This window comes from Dasypus novemcinctus, chromosome 7 (genome assembly GCF_030445035.2).
Source record: "Dasypus novemcinctus isolate mDasNov1 chromosome 7, mDasNov1.1.hap2, whole genome shotgun sequence".
Taxonomy (NCBI): domain Eukaryota; kingdom Metazoa; phylum Chordata; class Mammalia; order Cingulata; family Dasypodidae; genus Dasypus; species Dasypus novemcinctus.
Window position 1 is genome coordinate 127,050,825 of NC_080679.1, and position 24,355 is coordinate 127,075,179.

The 24,355-nt window shown below is 62.8% G+C and overlaps 1 protein-coding gene across 1 annotated transcript in view; it reads left to right on the plus strand.

The window, feature by feature from the left end:
* Positions 1 to 24,355, plus strand: part of GLI2 (GLI family zinc finger 2) — a 65,228-nt gene that overhangs the window by 33,161 nt on the left and 7,712 nt on the right. The window contains 6 exon segments of the mRNA XM_058301159.1: positions 10,426 to 10,627; positions 12,428 to 12,638; positions 13,452 to 13,574; positions 16,238 to 16,372; positions 19,591 to 19,740; positions 22,865 to 23,029. Of these exon segments, the coding sequence (XP_058157142.1) occupies positions 10,426 to 10,627; positions 12,428 to 12,638; positions 13,452 to 13,574; positions 16,238 to 16,372; positions 19,591 to 19,740; positions 22,865 to 23,029 (986 nt within the window).

The window sequence follows — 24,355 nt, forward strand, 5'->3', positions numbered from 1 at the left end:
AAGCTAGAGCATCACGTACGAAAAAGGCAACGCTTAGATGTCACGGGGCGATGGCAAGCAGACAGTGGGAGCAGGGAGCACGAGGGACGCAGCGGGGGGGTCAGTTTTAGACGAGGAAGACGAGGAAGCCTCACTGGCACAACAATATTTGAGCAAAGAATGGAAAGAGGTGGGCGGTGCAAAGGCCCGGATGCAGCCGGTGGCCTGAGAGCTCAAGAAACACCCAGGAGGCCAGGGTCGGGGGCCAGAGGAAGGGAGAGGTCAGAGTTTGCAGGACAGGTCCTGCAGGGCCTCTGGGACATAGAGTGACGGAATCTGGCTTATTAGAAAGAATCCCACTCAGGCTGCTGGGCTGAGGTGAAATGTAGGGCCAGGTGGAAGCAGGGGTGCAGGTGGCAGAGTGGGGAGATGTGGTCAGATTCCAAATGGACCTTGAAGGCAGAGCCACGGGGTTGGTTCCCAGATCAGATGTCCAGTTGCAAAGAGGCAGCCGTGTCGAAGACGACCCTGGGGTCGTGGGCCCAAGCAACTGCAGACAGAGTTGCCAGGAACGGAGGTGGGCAGGGGGCTGCAGCAGGGACAGGCTGGGCCAGGAAGCTGGGGCAGGACAGGTGAAGGTTTGGGTGCCCACCGGCCACCCCATGCTTCCCTCTTGACAAACACTGCTTTTCACAACTGCTTTCAGAAGGGCACCTGCAGTCCATGGCCATGAGCCCCTGGGGTCAGAGTGGAACCCCAGCCGGGGGGAGTGGGGAGGGATCCAAAGGCTCCCCTCTGCTCAGCCAGTGCCACTCCCACCCTCTGGCCTGGAGCTCTGCTCAGAGCTACCCAGGCGCCCGGGCCAGGCCGAGGAGCTGCCAGCGCCTCACCCAGGGCTGTGTGTCCATCCCACCCAGCAGCTTCGGTCTCCTGGCACCCTGCCCCAGCGGCTTTTTCACTCCCTGATGAGTGATGGGCCCATTCAGGAGCCGATGGAGGCCTGGGGGGACATCCCAGTGCCTGGAGCAGGCCAGCGGGTGCGCGGGGTGGGCCGGGCCCGGCTGTCATTGCAGAGCGGGCCTCGCCCCTACCCAGCCCCCAGGGGAGCTCCGCCAGGCCCTCAGGCCACCGTGCACGGGCCTCCTCCAGCGCCCCTGGGCGGCTCCCCCTGGCGTCCGCCCTGCACCCCCAGGCGTGGGTCCCTGGGTCTGGCCCCCTCGCTGCCTGCCCGGGGTGGCGGAGGTCCAAGGCCAAGACGCGGTGTGGGGTGTCAGTCTGTCGCAGGGGCGACGCCCTCGACGCACGTGGGTGCCCCATGTTTCTCAGCGCCCACCTGGTGTTCCAGTGACCCGGTGGGTCTCGGGTGGTCCTGTGCCGTGCACGTCACCTGCCGGTATTGGAAACCCAAGCGCAGCGACGTTCCAGGACTTTCCCGGGCAGTGCGCGCAGGTCACCAGAGCTGTCAGGTTCCCCCAGCAGGGCCCACCCTCCAAGTGCCCAAGGGTGCTCTGGCGGGCTGGAAGGTGGGTGAGGCCGAGAGCCCACACCGGGGTGGGTCAGGGCCAGCAGGGGGCAACACCCAGTGGGCAGGAGGGACGGAGCCCAGTGGCCCTGCCTCGCGCGGTCGGTCAGCAAGCGTGAGCGCCTGCCGTGCACGCGGGGGCCGAGAGCTGGAGCCCCGGAGCCCTCTGTGACGTGCTCGACACCCCACGGCATCCTCCTGGCCCGGGCCACAGCATTCCAAGGCTGGAATTATTCACGGTGCTTGTAAAGGGAGCAAACCAGGCTTCTGGACATTGAGCAACTTGCCCCGGGCCGTGAGTTGGGGTGCCCGCCCAGCTCTCCTTGTCACCAGCTTTGCCCGTGCACTTCCCTGCAGGCCTGCTGCTCCGGACAGGACAGTGCATCCTGACGAGCCTGGGGGCGGGCTGCGGCTGGAGCCTGCGTGGGCAGGGTGGGCCAGAGGTGCAGGGCTGGGGCTGGGGGTGCAGGCAGCGCCCAGGGAGGGAAGAGGTTTGTGGGGACCTGAGGAGGAGGGCTCCAGATACCTGGCCGTGCCGTGTCCTTGGAGATGGTCGGGCATCCCATACTGCTCCCCAGCCCTGCATGCTCCCCCATGCTGCCTGCTGCCCCATGCTGCGTGCTCCCCCATGCTGCATGCTCCCCAGCCCTGCGTGCCCCCCCATGCTGTGTGCTCCCCTGTGCCGTGTGCTCCCCAGCCCTACGTGCTCCCCCATGCTGCGTGCTGCCCCATGCTGCGTGCTCCCCCAAGCTGCATGCTCCCCTGTGCTGTGTGCTCCCCAGCCCTGCGTGCTCCCCCGTGCTGTGTGCTCCCCTGTGCCGTGTGCTCCCCTGTGCCGTGTGCTCCCCAGCCCTGCATGCTCCCCCATGCTGCATGCTCTCCTGTGCCGTGTGCTCCCCAGCCCTGCGTGCTGCCCCATGCTGCATGCTCCCTGTGATGCCTGCTCCCCTGTGCTGTGTGCTCCCCAGCCCTGCGTGCTCCCCCATGCTGCATGTTCCCCCATGCTGTGTGCTCCCCCATGCTGCATGCTCCCCAGCCCTGCGTACTCCCCCATGCTGCATGCTCCCTGTGATACATGCTCCCCTGTGCTGTGTGCTCCCCCATGCTGCATGCTCCCCAGCCCTGCATGCTCCCCCATGCCACATGCTCCCCAGCACTGTGTGTTCTCTAGCCCTGCTGATGGGTGGATTAAACCTGAATGAAATCCCCTGTGCGAGCTCAGCATGCCTGGCATACATAGGAGGTCAATTAATGCTACTTCCCTTTAGCTCCCTTCTCTTTCCACCACTGTCTTTTCCCTGAGCTGAGGACTTTCCTCTTGGTTGCCAGCACCACTGCCCCACCCCAGGCCCGGCAGGCTCACTCAGCAGCCCTCCCACCCCGGCCTCCTTGCTTCCTCGGCATTGGCATCCTTGATCGCCCTGCCCTCTGCGGTCAGCCCAGCATGGCTCCCCATTGCCCTCAGGATGCACCCGCCCCTCGTAGCATGGCGCAGAGGGCCCTGCGGGTTCATCCTGCTCTCCCTGCTGGGGCGCTGCCCCTCGGCCCGCACCACTGCGCCGCAGGCTCCCGGCACTCCCGCGTGTTCTCTGCACACGGGGCCTCTGCAGAGCACGTTCCCTCTGCCTGGAAAACCGTTCCTGCAGGTGTGGTCCTCCTAGGCCTCGAATCAGACACCCCCTCGTCTGTCCAGCCCCCAACCAGGTGGCACTAGAGCCGCTCCTGGGGCCCCCGTAGCCTCTGAGCCGCACAGCAGGACCCCGATGACTACCGGCAGGTGGGGCTCCGTGGTCCAGGAGCAGGGCAGGTGAGGAGCAGCCCTGCCCGCTGGTGGGGCGAGTGCGGAGGGGCATTTAGAGGAGGACCCGGAGTAGAAAGACGCCAGCTAGTTAGGAAAGGAAAACCGCGTGGGGAGAGCCGCTGTGGGCTGGCTTTGTTCTCTGCAGCCGCTTGGCATTTGGCGGCATCTGGGGGGCTGAGCGTCGCCCCGAAAGGGGGAGGCAGGGGCAGGAGGAGGGTGAGCTCGGGGGCAGGCGGGGGGAGCGCCAGCTCATGTCAGCAGCCGCTGCCGACGTCATGGCAGCCGCGCGGAGCCTTGCTCGGCCTGGGGGTGGGCGTGGGGTGAATCTGCTCCACCCGCTTCCAGCCTGGGGAATGGGTGGGCTTCGGGGCGCCGTGGACGCACCGTGGGGCTTCAGAGCTGTTTCCCAGGCCGTGACGGGTGCAGGGAGCGCTTGACCCTGGTGGGTTCCTGAACAGGTGTCCTCTCCTCTGCTCCCGGTCAGTGGCAACCCCGGGGGACCGGAGCCCTCGAGCGGTAGCCCCTCCGCGGTGACGGGTTACCTGATTTCAAACCGTGGAAACGAGAAGCGGGACGTCCGCTCCGGCTTTGGAAGCGGCGCCTTCAGGGCTGGTTCCTCACGGGCCGCTCTGAGCCCCCTGCCCCACGTGTAGTTACGGGGGCGCGGTGCTGGGCCGCAGCCAAGGATGAACCCGGACCTTCCCGTTGCGTCTGCTCGGTGCTGTCACGGCGAGTGCTGTGCTCAGGAGCACGGCTCAGGAGAGCGCCCCTAGGAGGGGCTGCGGGGGTCCACACCGGGAGGCCACCCCCACCGTGACCTTGGACATGGGTGCTCCCGAAGGGGCACAGGAGGCAGCCTCAGAGCTCGTGGGTAGTCAGGAGGCCAGGTCTTTCCTCTCTCTCCCCCATTCCCACTCATTCAACTGGTATTTACTGAGCACCTACTACATGCCAGGCACCATTTGGGGGCCAGGGACACAGCAGTGAGCAGACACCCCAGCCCTGCCCTGGCGGGGGACACCCTGCCTCCTTTCTCAGCACCCCTCCTTCCATTCCTGTGCACAGGAGGAAGGGTAGAGCACTGGGGGGAGAGAAGGTTCTGGAAGCCTTGGGTGTCAAGCCGAGGGGCAGAAACGGGGTCTGCCAGGCAGGCAGCGAGGCCACCTGGGGAAGGCGGCCCCGCGAATGTCCACCCCCCACACGACTGCGTCCCCAGCCTCTCTCCGTCGCAAACCTCCATTCTCACCTTAGCCGAGGACCCTCTGCCTGGTTTTTTACGTACTATCCCATCTTTAATAGGTCGCCTTTTTGGGTGAGATACACTGATCATAGCCGGAACATTCGATTTTTTCCTGAAATGGAAAACCAGATAACAAATGAAGAAGTCTCTCTCTCCCTGTGTCTCCGTCAAGCCCAGAACAACACCTGGGCACACGCTGCGGTGGTAGAAGCGAGGCGAGAAGGCAGAGGCCGTTGTCGAATTGCACACCCTGAGCCCCGGCGTGCGTCCCTCCGAGTGCCACGGCCAGAGCGCGGCCGCACGCCGGGCGTCCCGTGGCCCTGGCGAAGGCTCGCCCTCCTTGGCACGGCCCGGGGGTCCCCTGACTTGGGGCGGGAGCAGCGAGCAGGGAAGCTGGTTGGAATAATAGTAATCAGTCAGGTCATTCAAGGTCACCCCTCCCGCCAGGGCCCTCAAGTGGAAGTTTCCTGCAGGATGCCGTTGAATATCGGTGATTTAACGAGACACAGCCGCAGCCCCCCCACTCCCACCCCACTGAGAAGACTGAAACGTTTCCGATTGAAATGTTGCCTGTTTACTGCCCATATTTCCTCCGAGCTGTATGTTTTATCGTCACAATGACACTAATTTGACGCGGATGTCACCTCCGATGCCTGTTTCTGTGGGTTTTTTATGCTGCCTGCAACTCCAGGGGATTTTTCAGGAGCAAGTGACATTGATCTCACCAAAAAGAGGCGCAGAGGAGCTGGCCTAGGGGCGGCCGGCCGACGGGCGGGGAGACCGAGGCGGAGGCGGGCCGCGGGCCCCAGCGGGGCGTGGGGTGGGGTGGGGGCCAGGGTCAGCCAGGACCCTGCAAACCTTCATCAGGCGCCCCACGAGGACGGCGTTTCGAAGAGGAAACTAAGGTCAGAGCCCATCACTAGGAAATGGGGCGGGGGCCTCACCCCAAGCCTCTTGGGCCTCAAACCCGGGCTCTTGCCACCGGCCCCTCCCCCCAGGAAGCCGCCGTGGGGGAGGCAGGGCGCTTTGGACAGCTGGGCGGGGGCAGGCTCCAGTCCTCCGCGGGTCCAGGGAACAGCAGGGGCGCTCACCAGGCAGGGAGGATTCGGGGATGCGCTCACAGCCCCGGGGAAGGCGTGCTGAGGACAGAGGGGCCCCTGGGATGCCGTGCGGGGAAACGGGCCCCTCCCCAGGCTCCGGGGCCACAGCCTGAGGTGGGCGCTGCTGGTGCTTCCGCCGAGGAGGGTGCAGCTCAGAGAGGTTCAGCGATCGGCCCCAAGCCACTCAGCTCCAAATGGAGAACGAGGGCGGGAGCCTGGCTCTCCCTGTGTCCGGGGCCCGTGCCCGGGGCGCCTGCCTTTCCCACCCCACCCCTCCCCAGCACTGGGGAAGTGGCACAGTAATCCCGCTTACAGGCACCCGGGAGTGCCGCCCGGCACTGTGGGCACCGCTTTCCTCTCTGGCCCTTGGCAGAGACTTGCGTGGGGGCAGGGCTCGGTGGCCTCTTACTTTAGCCCCGCAGCGTCCCCAGGACCGCACGATGACCTGATGAATGAATGAACAAAAGAAAGGGCCAGCAGGGGACGCAGGTCACACACGCCAGGGAGCGGGCACGGCAGGTCCCGCCCCCACTGCCGGTGGGCACGAAGGGCAGGTGCACCCACAGACCCTGGGCAGAGCTCACCGGAGAAGCCGCAGGAATGAGCGCCGGGCTTTTCCTTCCGTCTAGTCATTCATCGGGGGGAGGCACAGTAATAAACACATTTCCCGGGAGGGGTGGGGATAACAGAGATGAATATCACTGTCAAGTTTGGCGTGTTTCCTCTCGTTAGGGGCCCCCAAGAGGCGGGAATCCAAATATTTGCAGCAAAACCTTAAAAAAAAAAAAAAAGGATTACAAGAGTGTTTGATTTCTTACTTTTTGGTTTTTAAGTCCTCTACCCTCGCTCTTCATATTTCTCCCACCTGCCACCTGGTTCATACATAATCAGTCTTTGCGAGGCTTCTCTTTGGTGTCTGATCCTGGTTTCCCTTTAAAGTGAGGATTGACAAGGAGCTAACTCAGAAAATAGGAACTGCAAGGTTCCCAGGAAGGATGGGAGGATGGGTGGGTGGGGTGGATGGGTGGATGGGTGGGTGGGTGGATGGGTATGTGGGTGGGTGGATGGATGGATGGGTGGACGGATGAGTGGATGGGTGGGTGGGTGGGTGGGTAGGTGGACGGATGGGTGGGTGGATGGGTGGATGGGTGGGTGGATGGATGGGTGAATGGGTGGGTGGGTAGGTGGATGGGTGGATGGATGGATGGATAGGTGAGTGAGTGAGTGAGTAAGTGAACGAACAAGCAGACGCCTAGTGATGTGCTGCCGTGTGGCCCGGCCGTCCTTTCTCCACTTGCGCCCTTGACCATCGTAGCGCTGTGCTCCCCTGCCCCCACCCCAGCAGGCCTGCCCCCGCGGGAGCTGCTCTAATTCGCAGCAGCCTCTTGGGTTCCAGGCAAGGCGAGCCGCGCTGCGTGTCTGGAGCCGAGGGGGCAAAAGAGGCTCAGGGAGCTTGAGGCCTCGCTCCCAGGCAGCTGGCTAATGGACCCCCACCTTGCGTCTGTCTGTCCCCTGGGCAGCCCATCCTTCCCACCTGGGCACAGGCAGTGTAGACGCCCTCCGCCTGGCTTCCCAACCTAGCCTCCCGCCTCCCCCTCGCCCTGCAGCCCTGGGCAGCTTCTTAACTGCCTTCACTTTGTCGTCTGTAAAATGGGTGAGAGTAGCCTCCTCCTCCTGGGGCGGTCGTGAAGACTGAATGACGTCACATTTTCAAGTTCCTGGAGCCGTCCCTCGCACCGGCGTCCAGCGCACGCTGTCACTCTGCTCTGCCTCGACACACCGTGTTTATGCCACTTGACTGCTCTTGGCATATTCACCTTGAGGGCCTCACTGGGCCGGTGGTGTTTGAGCCCTGGGGATGTGAGGGTGAGGGGGGGACAAGGACGTGAGTCCCTGACTCACGAGGGCAGCAGAGGCAGAAGTACTGTATAGCCTCGCCAGCGAGTGGAGCTGCTGGGGCATCTAGGGGAGCCTATAGGGAGAATCTCACCTGCTTGGGCAGATCAGGGAAGGCTTCCTGGAGGCAGTGATGGCTGAGCCGAGGTCTGAGTAGGAGGAAACTAGAGAAGAGGGAAGAGCATTGCAGGCCAAGGAAGCTGCATGTGCAAAGGCCCTGCGCGGAAGGGTAGTCACGTGAAGGAGGGACTGGAAGGAGACCAGTGTGGCTGGAGCAGAGCGGGCAAAACAGGGCAGGATTGGAGGGGGGGGTGCAACCGCCAGGCCCTGTGGCCACAGTGCGGGCTTTAGCCTTCCTAAGGAAGAAGCTTTGGCAGGGTTTGATGGGGACAAGGACATAATCAACTCACGGGTTGAAACGCTCTCTGGCCGCAGCATGGAGCGTGGATTGGATGGCAGTTAACCGAGCCTTCCCCAGAACCAGCCGGGGCGAGCAGCAACGCGGGGCCGGGCCAGGCAGGGCTGGGCTGAGACCTCGCGAATAGGGACTGGACGCGGCGCCGTGGGCAAGTGCCGCAGGCCTAGGGGGGGCTCCGCTCCTGCGTCGGCGGGTTCCGGGCCTGGCGGCTCGGCTGCTGCGCGGGTGATGGGTGCTCGCTGAGCTGGGAGCCCCGCAGGGGGAGCCGGCCTGGGGAAGAGGGAATGTGGATGTGCGGAACCGGATGCCCAGGGCGCCAGGTGGGCAGTTGATGGGCGGGGGTCGCTGAGTTTGGGGGCAGAGCCGCTTAGGGGAGACCGTGCAAAGCTTTCCGTGACAAGGGACATCTTCCTGGTCCCCCGCCCTCTCCCGCCACTCTCCAGAAAGACAGAGTCCCCAGAAAATCCACACACCAGGGCCCGGGTTCGAATCCTGCCTCTGGGGCTCGGTGATCTGGAACAGGTCACCAGCCTCCCCGTGCCTCTTGATCTGCCAAGGGGGTTGGGTCGGAGGGGCCACGCAATGGAAGGCTCGCTGGTAGATGACACGGTGGGTCTCGGTGGTGCTGACCCGTGGCTGGAGCTGGGTTCTCGGTCACGCGAAGATTCAGCAGCTGACACTTCTCCAAAAGCTGCACCCAAGGGACGCCTGCTGTGGTTGCTGACTGACAGGACATGTCTGTTTGTCATGCGGTATCGTCGTCCCGGATGGGTGGTGATATCCATCGGGTGGCTGGGGTGTCGGGGCCCTCCACGAAGGGAGGACCAGTCTGCACCCTTGTGTCCTTGGGCGTGTGGGTGACAGCAGGTGGCAGGTGCCTGGTGGCAGCAGGAAGGCGGTGCTGTCTGGGTGATTTACTGCTGACCCAGGGTGCCCCATCTATCCAAGCCACACTCCTAGGCCCCTCTATGAACCAAAGTGATCCAAAATCACACAGAACATTTATGAAGCACCTTCTGTGTACCCACCTCCACTGGCTCAGAACCCAGTGAAATAGTCAGCCAGCCAAAAATGTAAACTCCAGCTGGCAAGGATGTACCGATTGACGCGGCCTTTTCTTCCAGCTGGGAGCTTTCCTACCAGCCCCTCCCCCTTTTTGCTGAAAAGCACTTTGGTCACGTGAGCATTTCAACAGAAGGGCATCTTAGAATGCACACGCATGCCAACCTCACCTCCGTGGGGCAGGGGAACGATTACGTGCTCAGCTCATTGATGGAGTTTGGAGTCTCAGAGAGGTGAAGCGATTTGCCCAGAGTCACACAGCCTGGAGCCCGGGCCCTAGCCCATGTCTCCCTGCCCTGCCCCCAGCCCTCCATCCCCCTTTGCTGTCCACTCCCCTCCCTCCCCTCTGTGGCCTCTGGGGGCCTGTGAGGAGGGAAAACCCCGGAGCAGGAGCCCTGCACAGGGGCTGAGAGGTGTTTTTCCCCATGGCCCCCGCAGTTAAGGGGTGCCCCTAGGACTGCCCCAGGGAGCTCAGGCGTTCCCTTCTACCCGCAGGCTGAGCTTCAGGGAGCCGGCCGGGGCGGGGGAGGGCCCGGGCTCGGTGTCCCCATCCGTCCCCAGCAGGACCCGGGTCCCGGGAGGCGTCCTCAGTGGCCTGGGGCGGGCTGTGCCAGCTCACACACACCTGCGCGTGCCGGAGCCCTCCCTGCAGCGGGCAGGGAGCAGCCCAAGCCCTGAACAGGCTGCAGGGACCGCGACGGACAACGGGGCCTCTCAGATCAGGGCAGGCAGGAGGGGCCCAGGTAGGCACAACAGACAGGCCGGAGCAGCCTGGGGGGGGAGGGGACGAGCCTGTGTTTGGGCAGCACCTCATTTCTAGAAGAAAAGATCCAGTGCCTCCAGCCTGTGGGGGACCTGGATGCTGAAGTGGGGGGGCAGGAGCCAGTGGGGCAAAGCGAGAGGCTGCACCTGCTCCATGCAGGTGTCCAGAAAGGCAGGGACGTGTCCCTGGGGTTGACTTTGGCCCTGCCCTGTGCCAGGAGCTTCCCGTACTTCCATCTACATAAAGCTCAGAATTAGGCAAAAGGAAGCTGTGGTGCTGGCAGTCAGGCCAGAGGCAGCCCCTGGGGGCCTTGGGGGCACGGGGGCGTCTGGCTGTGCAGTTTCTTGCCGGCTGCTGGTTTCCCTGCCTGGAAGGTGGCGGGGGTCATGCACGTGTGCTCCGCCGCTCTCCCTGGCCTGTGCACCCCCACAGCAAAAGCGCCTCCGCGCATCTTCACTCGCTGGGCCTGCCGCCCCCTCCCCCCACAGAGCCGGCTGTTTTCCAGATGAGCACCCGAGGCCGAGGAAGGCCAGCGCCCTGCCCGAGCGTCCCCTCTGCCCCCGGCCCGGCCCCGCCCGGTCCCCCTTCCCCGCGCACCCCCCTCACGGGCGATGCGAACGTGCCCTGTGCTTGCCGCCCCCCAGTGTCGCGTTTCTCCAGCCCGCGGGTGACCCCCCGCCTGAGCCGCAAGCGGGCGCTGTCCATCTCCCCGCTCTCGGACGCCAGCCTCGACCTGCAGCGCATGATCCGCACCTCGCCCAACTCGCTCGTGGCCTACATCAACAACTCCCGCAGCAGCTCGGCCGCCAGCGGCTCCTACGGACACCTGTCGGCCGGCGCGCTCAGGTGAGCTGGGCGGGGCCGACATGATGGGGCGGGGCCACCGGGGGGCGGGGCCTCCGTGGTGGGGCGGGGCCACCAGGGGCAGGGCCTCCGTGGTGGGGCGGGGCGCCAGGGGCGGGGCCTCCGTGGTGGGGTGGGGCACCAGGGGCGGGGCCTCCGTGGTGGGGCGGGGCACCAGGGGCGGGGCCTCCGTGGTGGGGCGGGGCACCAGGGGCGGGGCCTCTGTGGTGGGGTGGGGCCACCGGGGGTGGGGCCGCCACAGTAGGGGTGGGGTGAGGCTCGGGCAGGGCTGGGACCAGGGGGGCACAACCGTGGTGGGGCGGGGCTTGGGCCGGCGTGGGGGCTCCCGTGGGGACGGTGGGGTCTGGCTGTGCAGTTGGCTCTGTCGACCTGAGGACAGAGGCAGGACTTGCTGCATTTGTGGTTCAGCGTCCTCGCAGCATTTTTGTGAGTTCAAGACGGTAAGGATGAGATCCGAGATTTGAGGTCAGCGTCACGTGCTCCTATTCTTTCCCCTAAACACAATTTCTGATGCGAAAAGTGGTGCTGACCGGGCCTGTCACGAGCATCCCGTGTGAAACCAGAGGGTAGTGGGGCTTGGACAGGGATTCCAACAGTGGATGAATGGGCTGTGGACCGCGCTGGGGCCCCCCGAGGTGTGCCCTTGCCTGACCTTGACTTGGGCACGCGCTCTGAGCCTGGCTCTGGGCCGGCAGCAGGCCCCCCGCTGTGGTCCAGCACAGCCCACCTGAACCCTGTCCACGTGGTCCACACTTAGCTGTTCTGAGGACTCAAACCACAGCTTGACTGATACCCATGCTCATCCTCCCACCTTCCCAGGAGGCCACGGATGTCAGAGCCTTCGGCCCCAAGGCCCCCGAGACAGAAGTAGCAACATGTGCATTAGTTATCCATTGCTGCGTAACAAATGACTCCAAAACGTAGCAGCTTAGAACAAGAATAAGCACGTACTACCCCACACGGCTTCAGAGGGTCAGGAATTCAGGAACGGCTTGTCTGGTGGCTCTGGCTCGGCTTCTCTCATGAGGTGGGGACTGGGGACCCCTTCCAAGGTGGCGCTCGTGGCTGTCGACGGGAGCGCCAGTTCCTCCACCCGTGGGACTCCCCCACAGCTGCTTGAGCAGCCTTGTGATATGGCACAGCCTTCCCCCTGGAGCAGGTGATCCAGGAGAGCGAGGAGGACGCTGCTGTGTCTCCTGTGACAGCCTCAAGTCACCATTACTTCCGTGTCCTGTTGTGGAGAGTGGCCCATAGGCACGCGGTCCAGTAGAAAGACCGGAAGTGAAATAGAAGGTCAAAGAAGAGAGGGGACGGGGGAGCCAGAGGGCTCGGGATGCTGAGTGGAGGTGGCCTGAGAACAGGCTTCGGAGGCCAGTAGAAGTTTCACACTGCCAGGGAGCATCTCAGGCTCCAGCACCAGAAAGCGAAGTCTCACGAGTACATGCTTTATCTTTCGCTGTGTAACAAATGACCCCAAAACTTGGCAGCTTGAAACAACAACATTCAGCCTGGGGCAGTGGGAATACCCGGGTGTGGGGGTGAGATGGAGGCGGCCCCTCCTGAGAGTCCTCCTGCGAGAGGAAGGACCTGAGAGCTAAGCGGGGAAGGTGAGGCCTGAGCGGGCAGGCAGCAGGGAGCCCTCGCTGGTTCTTGAGTGAGAGACTACCACGGGTCAGCCACCTACCCGCCTATTCCCGGGCAGGGTCCACCCCGTCCAGCGAGCGTCAGCCTGACAGGCACCTGCCCGCGCCCGCCCCACTACCCCGTCCGTTCTCCTTGCAGCCCAGCGTTTGCCTTCCCCCACCCCATCAACCCCGTGGCCTACCAGCAGCTCCTGAGCCAGCAGAGGGGCCTGGGCTCGGCCTTCGGACACACGCCGCCCCTCCTCCAGCCCTCGCCCACCTTCCTGGCCCAGCAGCCCGTGGCGCTCGCCTCCCTCAATGCCACGGCCCCCCAGCTCGGCGCCAGCAACTGTCTGAGTGACACCAGCCAGGTCAGCGGGCCCAGGGAGCAGGCGGGCCCCCCGGCACTCAGCCGCGCCCCGGGGGGGCGTCCGGGCCCGCCGCATGGGAGATGTGGAGGGGTCTGGGCTGGGAGCTGAGGGTGCCCTCTGGGCAGAGGCATGTGGTTGAGTGCTCCGGGCTGGGTCGGGGCCCGTGCCCACACCGCTCCCACCGGGGCGGCCCCAGCCCCCCCGAGCTCAGCTTGTGCGAGGGGCGGGTGGACGGACGGACGAGTGGACGATCAGCCCTGTCGCTGAGAGCCGGCAGTACCAAGGCCGCCCCACACCTCACCTGGCCCCACCGCGGCCCGGCGCCTGGGCACCCACACGCGCACGGCAAGGGCCCCAAGTCTGCAGCAGGGCAAGTGGGTTTCTAGAGACAGGGTGTCTGCTGGACAGCGCCCAAGCCGTGGCCCTCCTCGGGCCCCGTTCTGAGCAGCCTTGAAACCAGACCCGGCCCCTGCCTGAGCCAGGGCGGGTCCTCCCTGCTGCGCCTGGGCATGGGCTCGGGGGGGCCTGGTGGGGGGCCCCTCGCAGGACAGTCCTAGAGACCCAGCAGGTGGCAGGGCCTGCGACCGTGCCCCAGGGAGGAACGGCAGGCCCCGTCTCCTCCCGGTGTCCCCCCGCCCCACCCCATCACAGCGTCTCAGGATGGGGTGGGGGCTCCCTGGTGGAGAGGCCGTGCCCCTGGCGGGAGGACCGTGCCGGGGTGCTCGGTTTCCCCTACTCGCAGTGCAGCCGGTCCGTGTGGGGAGGGCCCCGGGACTCGGGGTGACGGGCTCTCCCCTGCACCCCGCCCTCCAGAGCAAGCCGAGCAGCGAGTCGGCCGTGAGCAGCACCGTCAACCCCGTCGCCGTCCACAAGCGCAGCAAGGTCAAGACCGAAGCCGAGGGCCTGCGGCCCGCCTCCCCGCCGCCGCTGACGCAGGTGCGCCGTTTCGCCGGACCGGGGCCCGAGCCTGTGGGCGGGCGGAGGGACTGGTGGTGCAGGCTCGAAGGAGCGAGGGAGGGGTCAGAGGGCGGTGGGTACGGGGGGCTCAGGGAGGACCTGAGCTGGGCACCGCTCATCAGACGCACGCGGGCCCAGCAGCAGATGAGTGGACTTCCGCCCGCCCACCTGTTCTCAGGCGCGGCGTTCTCTCCTCCCTGTATTAGTCAGCCAAAGGGGTGCTGATGCCAGTACCAGAAATTGGTTGGTTTTTATAAAGGGTATTGATTTGGGGTAGGTGCTTACAGATACCAGGCCATAAAGCATAAGTTGCTTCCCTCACCAAAGTCTATTTCCACGTGTTGGAGCAGGATGGCTGCTGACATCTGTGAGGGCTCAGGCTTCCTGGGTTCCTCCCTTCCAGGGTCTTGACTCTCTCTGGGTTCAGGGTTCCTCTCTTCCCAGGGCTTGCTTCTTCCTGGGCTCAGGGTTCCTCCCTCCTAGGGTCTTGTTTCTCTTTCCTATATGAGCTGACTTTCCAGGGCTCCAGCTTAAGGCTTCAGCATCAAACTCCAACATCAAAAACCCTCAACTCTGTCCCTTGCCATGGCTTTTATCTGTGAGTCCCCACCCACCAAGGGGCGGGGACTGAACACCCTAATGACATGACCCAGTCAAAGCCCTAACCATAATTTAATCACGCCCAGGTTCAGACCAGATTACAAACATAACCCAGTATCTATTTTTGGAATTCATAACCATATCAAACTGCTACACTCCGCACCCCCAGCACAAGCCCCCACCCTCCTGAGGTGCTCACAGGCCCTGAACTCGGTCCCCCGCTCAGGTCGCCAGGGTTGGCGCAGGGCCTGGCGTGCAGCAGCCACGAGCTCTTACTGAATGAGCGGCACGGGGAGGGGGCAGGGGGGTGGGATGAGGGGCAGAGCACACCTGGGAAGGGCCTTTGCTGGACCCTGATGGCTGGTGGTGTGGCCGAGACCCTTTGGCCGTCCTCCCACTTACGCCAGCTCTGGGGCAGAGGGCAGGCGGGGGCTGGCAGGGGCAGCAAGCCACCCTGCCCGGTGGCTGTCACCCAGGCCCCGTCCATTCCCGCCGAAGTGCCGGCCCAGGGTGCCAGGGCCTCTTGTCCTGCTTCAGCTGGACCGTCCTTTATCAAAGCCGTCGGCCGTCAGGCATGCCCTAGGCGCTTAATTTTCATGAAATATCAGGTCCTGCTGTTGTCAGGCAAACAGAGAGCTTGATGACAAATTCTTCTCCCCTCGGGGTCGTGGCAGAGCTGGCTGCGGCATGATGCATGCTTTGCAGGCGGCCGGCCATCGCCGGGGCCGTGGAAATTGATGAGGGAGGCACATCCGGGGAAGATAACCACGCCAGAGCAGCGAGCCCTGGGCCGGGTGGGGGGCGCCGAGCACCTGGAGCCCCCGCCCCGCCCCCGCGGGACCTCCACCCCTAGACCCAGAGAAGGCCGGCCGGGAGCCGAGTGTCCCTTCCTGCCCAGCTCCAGAAGAAGAGCCGTTTCTCGTGGGGCGTTGTCACCGTGCCCCACGGTGTCCCAATTCCATGAGCTCCTGTGGGCGGCAGGGCAGCGTGGCACAGCCCCCTTCTGCTCACCCCCAGGCCTGCGCGCACCCACCGCCTCTGCGCTTCCCTTCGCTGCACGCCGAATCTGGCAGCTCCTCGGGCTCCTCTCTGAGATGCGCGGGGCGGCACTCGTGAAAGTGTAAACTCCCTTCCGGCCGTTCTTCGAGGGCAGAGAGAGCTGTCGTCCACCTCCCCCCGCGGCCTCGCTGCGCAGCCCCTGCGCACGACCTCGGGGAACCCGCGCCGCGCCTCACGGGGCTTTTGCTCCCCCAGGGGAGTCGATTGCACGGGACACGGTCATTTTCCTTTTTTGGAATGAGGGGGTTCGTTGGAGCAGCCGGGAACCCCTCTTCCTGCGGCTCTGTGGGAAAGGTCAGGGGTGAGCGGCCGAGGGCCCGGAGGCCGCTCTGTGCCCTCAGGAATGGGCCCCGAGCCTGGGACGCGGGAGCAGCAGCCTCATGCCCTGGACCTCGGAGGTGGCGGGGGTGGCTCCTGGCCCGGGGAAGGCATCCGCTGTCTCCCTGAGCTGTAAGCCAGAGGCTTCTCTGGAAGACAGCCTTCTCCCCTTGCCTTCTGGCCGTCGTCTGCAGGCAAAGCCGTCCCTCTAACTTCCAGCTCCGCTCGGCCTGGCCTCCAGCTCTGCGGCGCGTCCTGCCGTCCTTGGCGGTGGCCCGCAGGAGTCCAGCGCCTCGAGCGCCCCTGGGTGAAGGCCCGTTCCGCAGGGGACCCTGCCCCCGTGCTAAATAAAACCCCCAGCCCCCCCGGCCCACCCAGCTCCCCCCGAGGGACAGAACCCAACACAAAAGCGGCAGCCCGGGCCCCCGTCTCCTGGCCATCAGGAGGCGCAGGCCGTGACGGCGCCTTGGCGATGACGGGCAGGCGCGAGGAAGGAGGAGCAGACGGCAGGAGAAGGGGGCTCGGGCGTGTGTGCGTGCGTGCGCAAACCTTCAGCGCCCTGGGGTCCTCGGCGGTGCCGAGCCTCCCAGCGGCCCCTGCCCGGCCCTGCCCTCGGCCAGCGCGCTGGGGGTAGCTCACGTGGGCGTGCTCTGCTCCTCCCCCAGGAGCAGCTGGCCGACCTCAAGGAAGACCTGGACAGGGACGACGGCAAACAGGAGGCCGAGGTGGTCATCTACGAGACCAACTGCCACTGGGAGGATTGCCGCAAGGAGTACGACACCCAGGAGCAGCTGGTGCACGTAAGTGCCCGGGTGCCCTTGACCTGCCTCCCGGGGCAGGGCTGCAGAAAAAGGGCGAGCGGAGGAGGCCCAGGAGATGCCTTCTCTGCTACTTCCTAAAAGGGACTTAGAAATTCATACTTTTTTTTCCTGAGGTTCCTAGCAACCATTGCAAAAAGGGAAATGGGATTAATTTAAACAGCAGAATCCACAAGATAATAAACCTGGCCCTGGGTTCTGAAAGAAGTTTCTCCCGTGAAGGAAGGAATTGGCAATTTCCTCTTAAGAGAGCGCTCATGGGTTCCCAGTGTGTATGGGGGCAGGTGGGTTTGTATACCAAAGTCAGGGAGGGGGCTGCTGAAAATGTGACACTGACAGATTAGGTGTCTATTGAAGGCCACAGACACCCACTGCCCCTCCAGGGTGTGCCTCTTGATCCCCACTCAGAACTTTTCTACAGAAGCATCCGCAGGGGGGGCTGTCGGGGGCCAAACGTGGGGGAGAGGCCTGGCGTAGGAGGCGCCCGGCCTTCGACCCGGCTCCACCACGGCTTCCTGGGTGCCTCTGAGCACGGGGCTCGACAGCTGTGCGCCTCAGTGTTCCTTCTATAAAGGGGGCGAGGGGAGGGTGGCGTGACGTCCCGGGCAGCACGTGGCAGTCAGCAGGCATCGGGGGTGTGGGCCCCGCCCCCTCCTCTCCTCTGCTCCCCGCTTCAGTGCAGGAGTGAGCCCCACTCCTCGTGAACGAGTGGAACGGCTGCCGGGTAGAGCAGGCACACGCATGCGGACACACGCACGCTCCTCCCCGCGCATTCGCCATGAGCTCAGGCTTTCCGGGCGCCGCCGCCCCCTCCAGCCACGTGACGTGCTCCCCCGGCCTGTGGGTTTCCTCGCGTCAGGGCGCATCTCCCCGAATCCTCACCCAGAGGACCAGGATCCCCAGCAAGCTCCCCGGCGCGGCCGCGGAATCTGGAGCCAGGGTGTTATCTAATCCCTTCTTGGTTCGAACGTGAAGTTTCAACCTGGACCACCTCTTGGGGGTAAACAGGTCCCAGATGGAGAAGGGGCGATTTGAGCTGCGGGTTGTAGGACAGACCAAATTAGATGAAAGGAGAAGACAGGGGAAGAGAGCAGCGCACGCCCAGTCAGCACCTGGCAGAAACGCGGAGGTGAGGATGCAAAGCACGTGCGCAGTGATGAATGGGTCAGCCGGGCAGGACTTCCGGAAACAAAGGCAGGGGGGGCCAGACCTGGAGCAGGCATTTACCTTCTGCCGTGCCCAGGGCTGTGCCGGCACCTCTGGGTGGCTGCAGGAGAGTGGTCGCCCCCCACCCCACCCCACCCAGGGTCGAGCAGGCTCTTTCACCCCGCTGCCTCTGCTCCCTAAGTAGACCAACAAGTAGACCAACAAGAAAGAAAATGGACAGCATTGCCAGGAAGCCTTTTTATCAGGAGAAAGCCTTTACAGGTGGAAGGTGAGGCTCCGGGGTAAGAGTTCCCCGGAAGCTGGACTCGCCGTCACTTTCACCGGCTCGGTGTCAGTATTTGTATGCATGATGGAGAGGCCAGTTTTGCAGGGCAAGAGAGCCCCCTGCTTTCCTTTCTTCCGGGGTGAGGCGCTGCCAAGTAAACGCCCAGCTCCCCGGGCAGCCCTGCCAGGTGCAAAGGTCAAGGGCAGTACTCTCCAAAAAAACAGAAGGGGAGGCGCAAATGCCAGCTACAGCTGGAAGCTTACATTTCCTAGGAGCACAGTTTTTTAAAGTTCAAACAAGCGGGGGGTGTTCATTTTAATATTTTCTTTCACCCCACGGAGCCAAAATATTATCATGTCAGCAGGATTCAATAGAAAATAAAAGGATCGAGATGGTTCTCTCCCTGGTTTTCCTTCTGAGTCTCTGGAGCCAGTGTGGATTTCACCCTAAGAGCACGTCTCGGTGTGGGCCAGGCACGTTTCTCAAGTCCTCGGGAGCCGCTGTGGCAAGCGGCTGCTGCGCTGGGCGAAGCAGGTCCAGAGGCTGTGGAGGTCGGGCAGGGGAAAGTGGAAGCGGGGAGCGCATTTTGAGAAGAGAGAAGAGGGCTGTGCCCTTTCCGACAGCCCGGGGAAGCAAGCCCAGGCTGAACTGTGATCCGGGTGGGAGGGGGCCTTCAAACTACGGGGCAGCTGGAAGGGGAGGGACCCGGCACTGATGGGGCCAGAGAAGCCCCCTGGTGGTCTTCAGAGAGAAGCCCCAGAGGGAGGGGAAGCAGGAGGACCAGTATGCGTTTTCTCACTACTGTGTAAATGACTAGCAGCACCCGTTCCTCACTCATTTAAATAAGCAAACCAAGGGACAGCAGCCTTCAGTTAAATAGCCAAAGCAGGTGCCTAAAAGGTCTGCTCCTGTGGTACCGCCTCACTGCTTGCGCCCGGAGAAGCCGTTTCCAGGAGGGCGCATGACCGAGCCAGGGCAGAGGCCCAGCAGGCTGGGCACGGAGACGGGAAGGAGAGAGACGCGAACCACACGCTGCTGATCCAGGCCGGGCGCTGGGTGGGACGGGTGTGGGGCCCCTGCTCCCAGGAAGGCTTCCAGCCCGTGCGCTCCGCAGCCGTGTCCCGATGGCCCGTCTGCCCAGCGCGGATCCCTATGGCGCTCGTGCCCGCCGCCTGGGCAGAGGCCAGGAGGCTGCGGCCACTGGCCCTCCCAAGCCACCTCGTCCTGGGGCAGTGCCCCCCTTTCAGCCAGCGGGCCCCGGGCAGACCCCTGTGCCTCTCCAGGCCTCTGCAGAAAGGGGAAAGAGGCGTCCTCTCGTGGGGTCACAGTCAAAAATAGAGGCGAGGATGGGTTTGCTTCTTGAACAATAACAAAATTTTTATTTTAAGATCCCCGAAAGAGCAGGGGCGAGCTCGGGAGGTGCACACACCTACCTGTGCACCCCCGGCTCGCGGCAGCCCTTGGCTGCCCGCTCCTGGCACATCCTAAACGCCCCGGCCCCATGGGCCTGAGCCCGGGCCAGCCGAGGGCAAGCTGGACACCCCTGGCCGTGGATGGGCACTCCAATGACTAACCGGCAAATGCTGGCACAACAAGAGCACGCAGTAGGCTCACTTCCTGGCAGCACACGGCCCTTCACGAGGAGTCCTGTTACTGGGGAGAACGTGGGGGGCCGGCACCTAGCCACGTGGGGGAGCAGGGGGGCGGGCGCACAGCGGGCGGGCGCGCGGGGCCGGGGGGCTCACCCCTCCACGGCCTGTCCCGGCAGCACATCAACAACGACCACATCCACGGGGAGAAGAAGGAGTTCGTGTGCCGCTGGCAGGCCTGCACGCGGGAGCAGAAGCCCTTCAAGGCGCAGTACATGCTGGTGGTGCACATGCGCAGGCACACGGGCGAGAAGCCGCACAAGTGCACGGTGAGCGAGGCCCCCGCGCCCCCATCTCCCCTCTCCCGGGGAAAGGTGCCTCTTGGCCACGGGAGGGGCGTGCGGGCGCCTCTGGCCGCGCGGGCCTGATGGTGAGCCCCGGGGGTCTGGCTGGCAAGCCCCCCACCCCCGCGTGCTTGCCTGGGGACGTCCCGGCGGAGGGGCTGGCTCCAGCACACCTGTGTCTGGCAGGTGAGTCGCGGCTTGGGCGGTGGCGGGTAGAAAACCACTTCGGCTGAGATTTTTTAAAACCTGAGCTCAGAGCTAAGACCTTCTGGGCAGCCCTCCTGGTGAAGTCAACAGGGCGTGGCCCTCGCCTTCTGCTTTGAATATGGGGGAGCTCTCCCCCTGCCAAGGGGAGCTGGCCCAGGGGTGCCGCGAAGGCAACTTTGGGAATGACCGGGTTTCACAGATTGAGACACACATTTTGTTCTCGTTGTCCTAGCTCTGAAATCAGGCTGTGTCTCAAAATCAATGGTGGCCAGGTTCAGTGCAATAAGGCTTCTTTGTTGGCGGGAGCTTTTTTTCCTACTGAGCTACAATCGGCATATCATAAATTCACCCTTTACAACTGTACAATTTAGTGGTTTTCAGTCTAGTTGCGCAGTGGCACAGCCATCACCACTGGCTATCTGCAGAACATTTTTGTCACCCCAGAAATCAACCCCATACCCATCCACAGTCATCCCACCCTCTGACCAGCCTCTGGCCAACTCTGATGTACTTCCTCTCTCCAACCTGGACGTTTCGTATAAGTGGTGTCATACAGTACGCGCTCTCTCACGCCTGGCTTCTTTCACTCAGCCTAATGTTTACAAGTCTCAGTCTTGTTGCAACATGAATCAGTACTTCATTCCTTTTGATGGCTGCATGGTATTCCATTGTATGGATCCAGCATTTTGTTTATCCGTTTTGCAGTTGAGGGACTTCAGGTTGTTTCCGCTTTTTGGCATGTTACAAAGAATGCTGCTATGAATGTGCGTGGACAAGTTTTTGGGTGGACAGATGTTTTCCATTCTCATGTGTATACCTCCAGTGGTGGAATCCCTGAGTCATACAGCAATTCTGTTTAAGTTGTTGAGGCTTGTGAAGGTCCCAGTTTCCCTGTCTTCACCATTTTTTTATTATACCCATTCTAGTAGGTGTGAAGTCATTTTGATTTGCATTTCCCTAATGACTAATGATGGTGAGCTTTTCATGCACTTATTGGCCATTTGTGTATCTCCTTTTGTGAAACGCCTCTTCAAATCCTTTGTTCATTTTATAATTGGGTTGTCTTTTGATTTTTGAGTTGTAAGAGTTCTTTATTCTTGATAGTAATCCCTTATCAGATACATGATTTGCAAATATTTTCTTTCATTCTGTGGGCTGTCTTTTAATTTTCTTGAGAGTTTCCTTTGAAGCACAGGACTTTTTAATTTTATGATGTCCTCCTTATTTCTTTGTTTCTCGGGCCTTTGGTGTCAGCTCTAAGAAACGATGGCCTAATCCAAGGTGCCAAAGATAGACTTCTATGGGTTTTTTCCTAAGAGTTGTATAGCTGTAGCACTTCCATTTTAGATCTTTGATCCATTTTTTAGTTCATTTTTGTGTAAGCATGAGAAAGAATTCAACTTCATACTTTCACATGTGGATATTCTGTTGCCTGAGCATCATTTGTTGGAAAGACAGTTCTTTCCCCCGCTGGCTGGTCTCGGCACCCTTGACAGAGCAATCAGCCGTAAACGTCGGGGTTTATTTCCGGACTCTCGGTTCCGGGCCACTGGTCTACATGCCTGTCCTTCTGCCAGTACCACTGCCCTGCTCACCGCCGCTTTCTGGTCAAGTTTTGTGAGTCCTCCAACTCTGTCCTTCTTTTCCAAAATTGTTTTGGCTATAGGGCCCCTCGCAGCAATTTATTTCCTTACTATTCCAAGCGACAGTAAACCATGACCCTTTTATGTGAGCTGTGACTTAACGGGAGGAGGTAAAAGGCACCTGAAGCCGAGGTGTCGAATGAGATCGGCGGGAATCTGGAGCTGCTAGCCAGGAGAGCGCGAGCCTGTGGTTCACAGTGGCGTCCTGAGCCAGACGTCAAAGTCCCGCAGCTGCAGGGTCTTGGCAAGTCGGGCAGAGCCTGCTGCCTCGCCCAGCTCGCCTCCCCCCTGCCTTCCTCTCCTGCTCTTTCTCCAGTGCCCCTTTGCGTCAGGGGCCCTCCCTGAGCTTGTGCTGCAGTGGGAGGGCTAAGTCACAAGCAGATTAAGAGCATTCTCAGGTGCATATAGGAAAAATCCCCGAGTGCTGTGGCGAACGTAAAGGAACCCTTCTCGTGGAGAAGACCCCAAAGGAGTGAGCCCCCCGGGGCTGGGGAGCGTGGGGTGGAGGAGACACCCTGCCAGAGGGGACGGTGTGTGCAAAGACCCCAAGCCCGGAGGAACTCGGGGTTCGGGAGCTGAAAGGGGCCAGTGTGCCAGGGGAGGGGGAGGCCGGAGCAAGGGCAGCTGGCCGTGGCACTCGAGGGCTCAGAAGATTCTCGATTCTGTTGGACTCAGAAGGATGTGGATTCTATTCTCCGCTCATTCAGATGCACAAGAATGTTCTCATCAAGGGCGTGACGTTGCAGGAACTGTGAATTTTATGTTCACAACGAGTTCTGAATGTATGGGAAGCACCACGTGCTGTTCTGTTTTTAAAAACCACATGGGGGAAGCAGACGTGGCTCAAGCGATTGAGCTCCCACCTACCACACGGGAGGTCCCAGGTTCAGTTTCCGGTGCCTCCTGGAAAAAAAACAAGGGAGGCTGAGCATACAGCGAACAGACAGTGAGCACAAGCAACGAGGGAGTGGGGAGAAATAAATAAGTGAAACAAGTCATTAAAACACACATACACACATGTGGGAGGAATTGGGGAAACACCTGCACGTTGGCAGCGGCTGCTCCGGCGGCCAGCAGTTTTCGTTGTCCTTTTCAGTCCTTCCCAAGTGTCCTAGAGTGACCATATGCCCTTTTTCACAATCGGCGAGACGCGTGAGCATGCCCGTTAAATGCGGGCTCTGCTCGCGGCCGGGGCGGGGGGTGGCCCGAGGCGGGCGCCGCGCGGGGTGGGCCCTCACACCCCACCCCTCTCTCTCCAGTTCGAGGGCTGCTCCAAGGCCTACTCGCGCCTGGAGAACCTGAAAACGCACCTGCGCTCCCACACCGGGGAGAAGCCGTACGTGTGCGAGCACGAGGGCTGCAACAAGGCCTTCTCCAACGCCTCGGACCGCGCCAAGCACCAGAACCGCACGCACTCCAACGAGGTAGTGGCCGCCGGCCGGCGCAGGGCCGCGCCACCCCCGGCCCTCGGCTCGGGACGGCCCGGCAGGGGCTGGCCCAGGGCTCTGGAGCAGAGCGCCTCCAACGCAGCGGCCTCGGCGGCGGGGACGCCTGTGTCACCGTTCAGGGGGCCGGGCAGGGTGCCGCGGGGCCGCGCTCCCCCGAAGGCTGCGGGGAAGGTGCTTCCTGGCCTCTGCTCAGAGCCCACCCCTGCCCCCGGCGTCCTTCACGGTCCCTGGCTGGTGGCCCTCTCTCCCCCGTCTTCCCGGGGCCACTCTCCCTGGGCGTCTCTGGACCCTCTTCTTGCGAGGCCCACCCTAATGCGGTCTGGCCGCGTCGTAACGCGTCACCTGGCTGTATCTGCAAAGACCCCGTTTCCCACTAGGATCACATGCGCAGGTGCTGGGTGCTTCAACTTCTCCTTCGGGAACACAAGTCAATCCATCCCCCCAGATGCCTGGAGTGCCCCCCCACTGGCCCCCACATCCCTGGACACAGAAGCAGGAAGCCCCGTGGACGGGCTCCTGTGCACCAGCTCCCGCTGAGGGGTGGGGCAGGGCCGACACGCTGCCTGCAAGGCCGTCCCCGGGAGCCCCCCGTCCCTGCCCCCCTCCTCGCCTCTGTGATGGAGGGAAGCATGCCCTTCTCGGGGCAGGAGGCCCAGCGGAGGTGCGGGCCAGCTGGCTGGGCCCTCTGCTCCCCTCGGGGCCTGCCACATGCCTCGACGCCCCTCTCTCCCTGATCCCACAGAGCAGCGAGCTGCTTCCTGAGCACAGAGAGAATAAGTCACTTTTCCCGATGCCACGAGTCTGTCAGTTGAGCCACGGGAGGGAACTCTGGAACGCTGCTTCCTGCTGGAGCTGTCGGGAGGGAGAACGACGCTTTCACCCTCGGCCTGGCAGGCTAGGGTGACGGCAGCCCCCTCCCCGGAGGCCCCACGCTGGCACGGAGCAGCCTCGGTCAGCCCAGGCGCCAGCGCCCACGGGGGACGGACAGAGCCCGGGAAGGGAGGGCGCAGGTGGTGCCGCTGCACCCGCCCCGAGCCCCGGCCTCACAGCTGTCCCTCAGGCAGACTCAGGAAAGGGGATTTCTAAAAGCTGGGAGACTTGGGACCCCAGGGGCCTGCGCCAGAGCTTACAAGAAGGAAAGCACTCCCCAGAGGCGTGGGCCGCTCTCTGGAAAGAGCCAGAGGTCGAGAGCTGTGTGTGTGTGTGAATGTGCACACGTGTGGGCGCGTGTGTTAACGTGTGGTAGGTGTGCATACACGTGTGCATGTGCGTGTTTTTGTGTGCATGTGTGTGAGGCCCGCA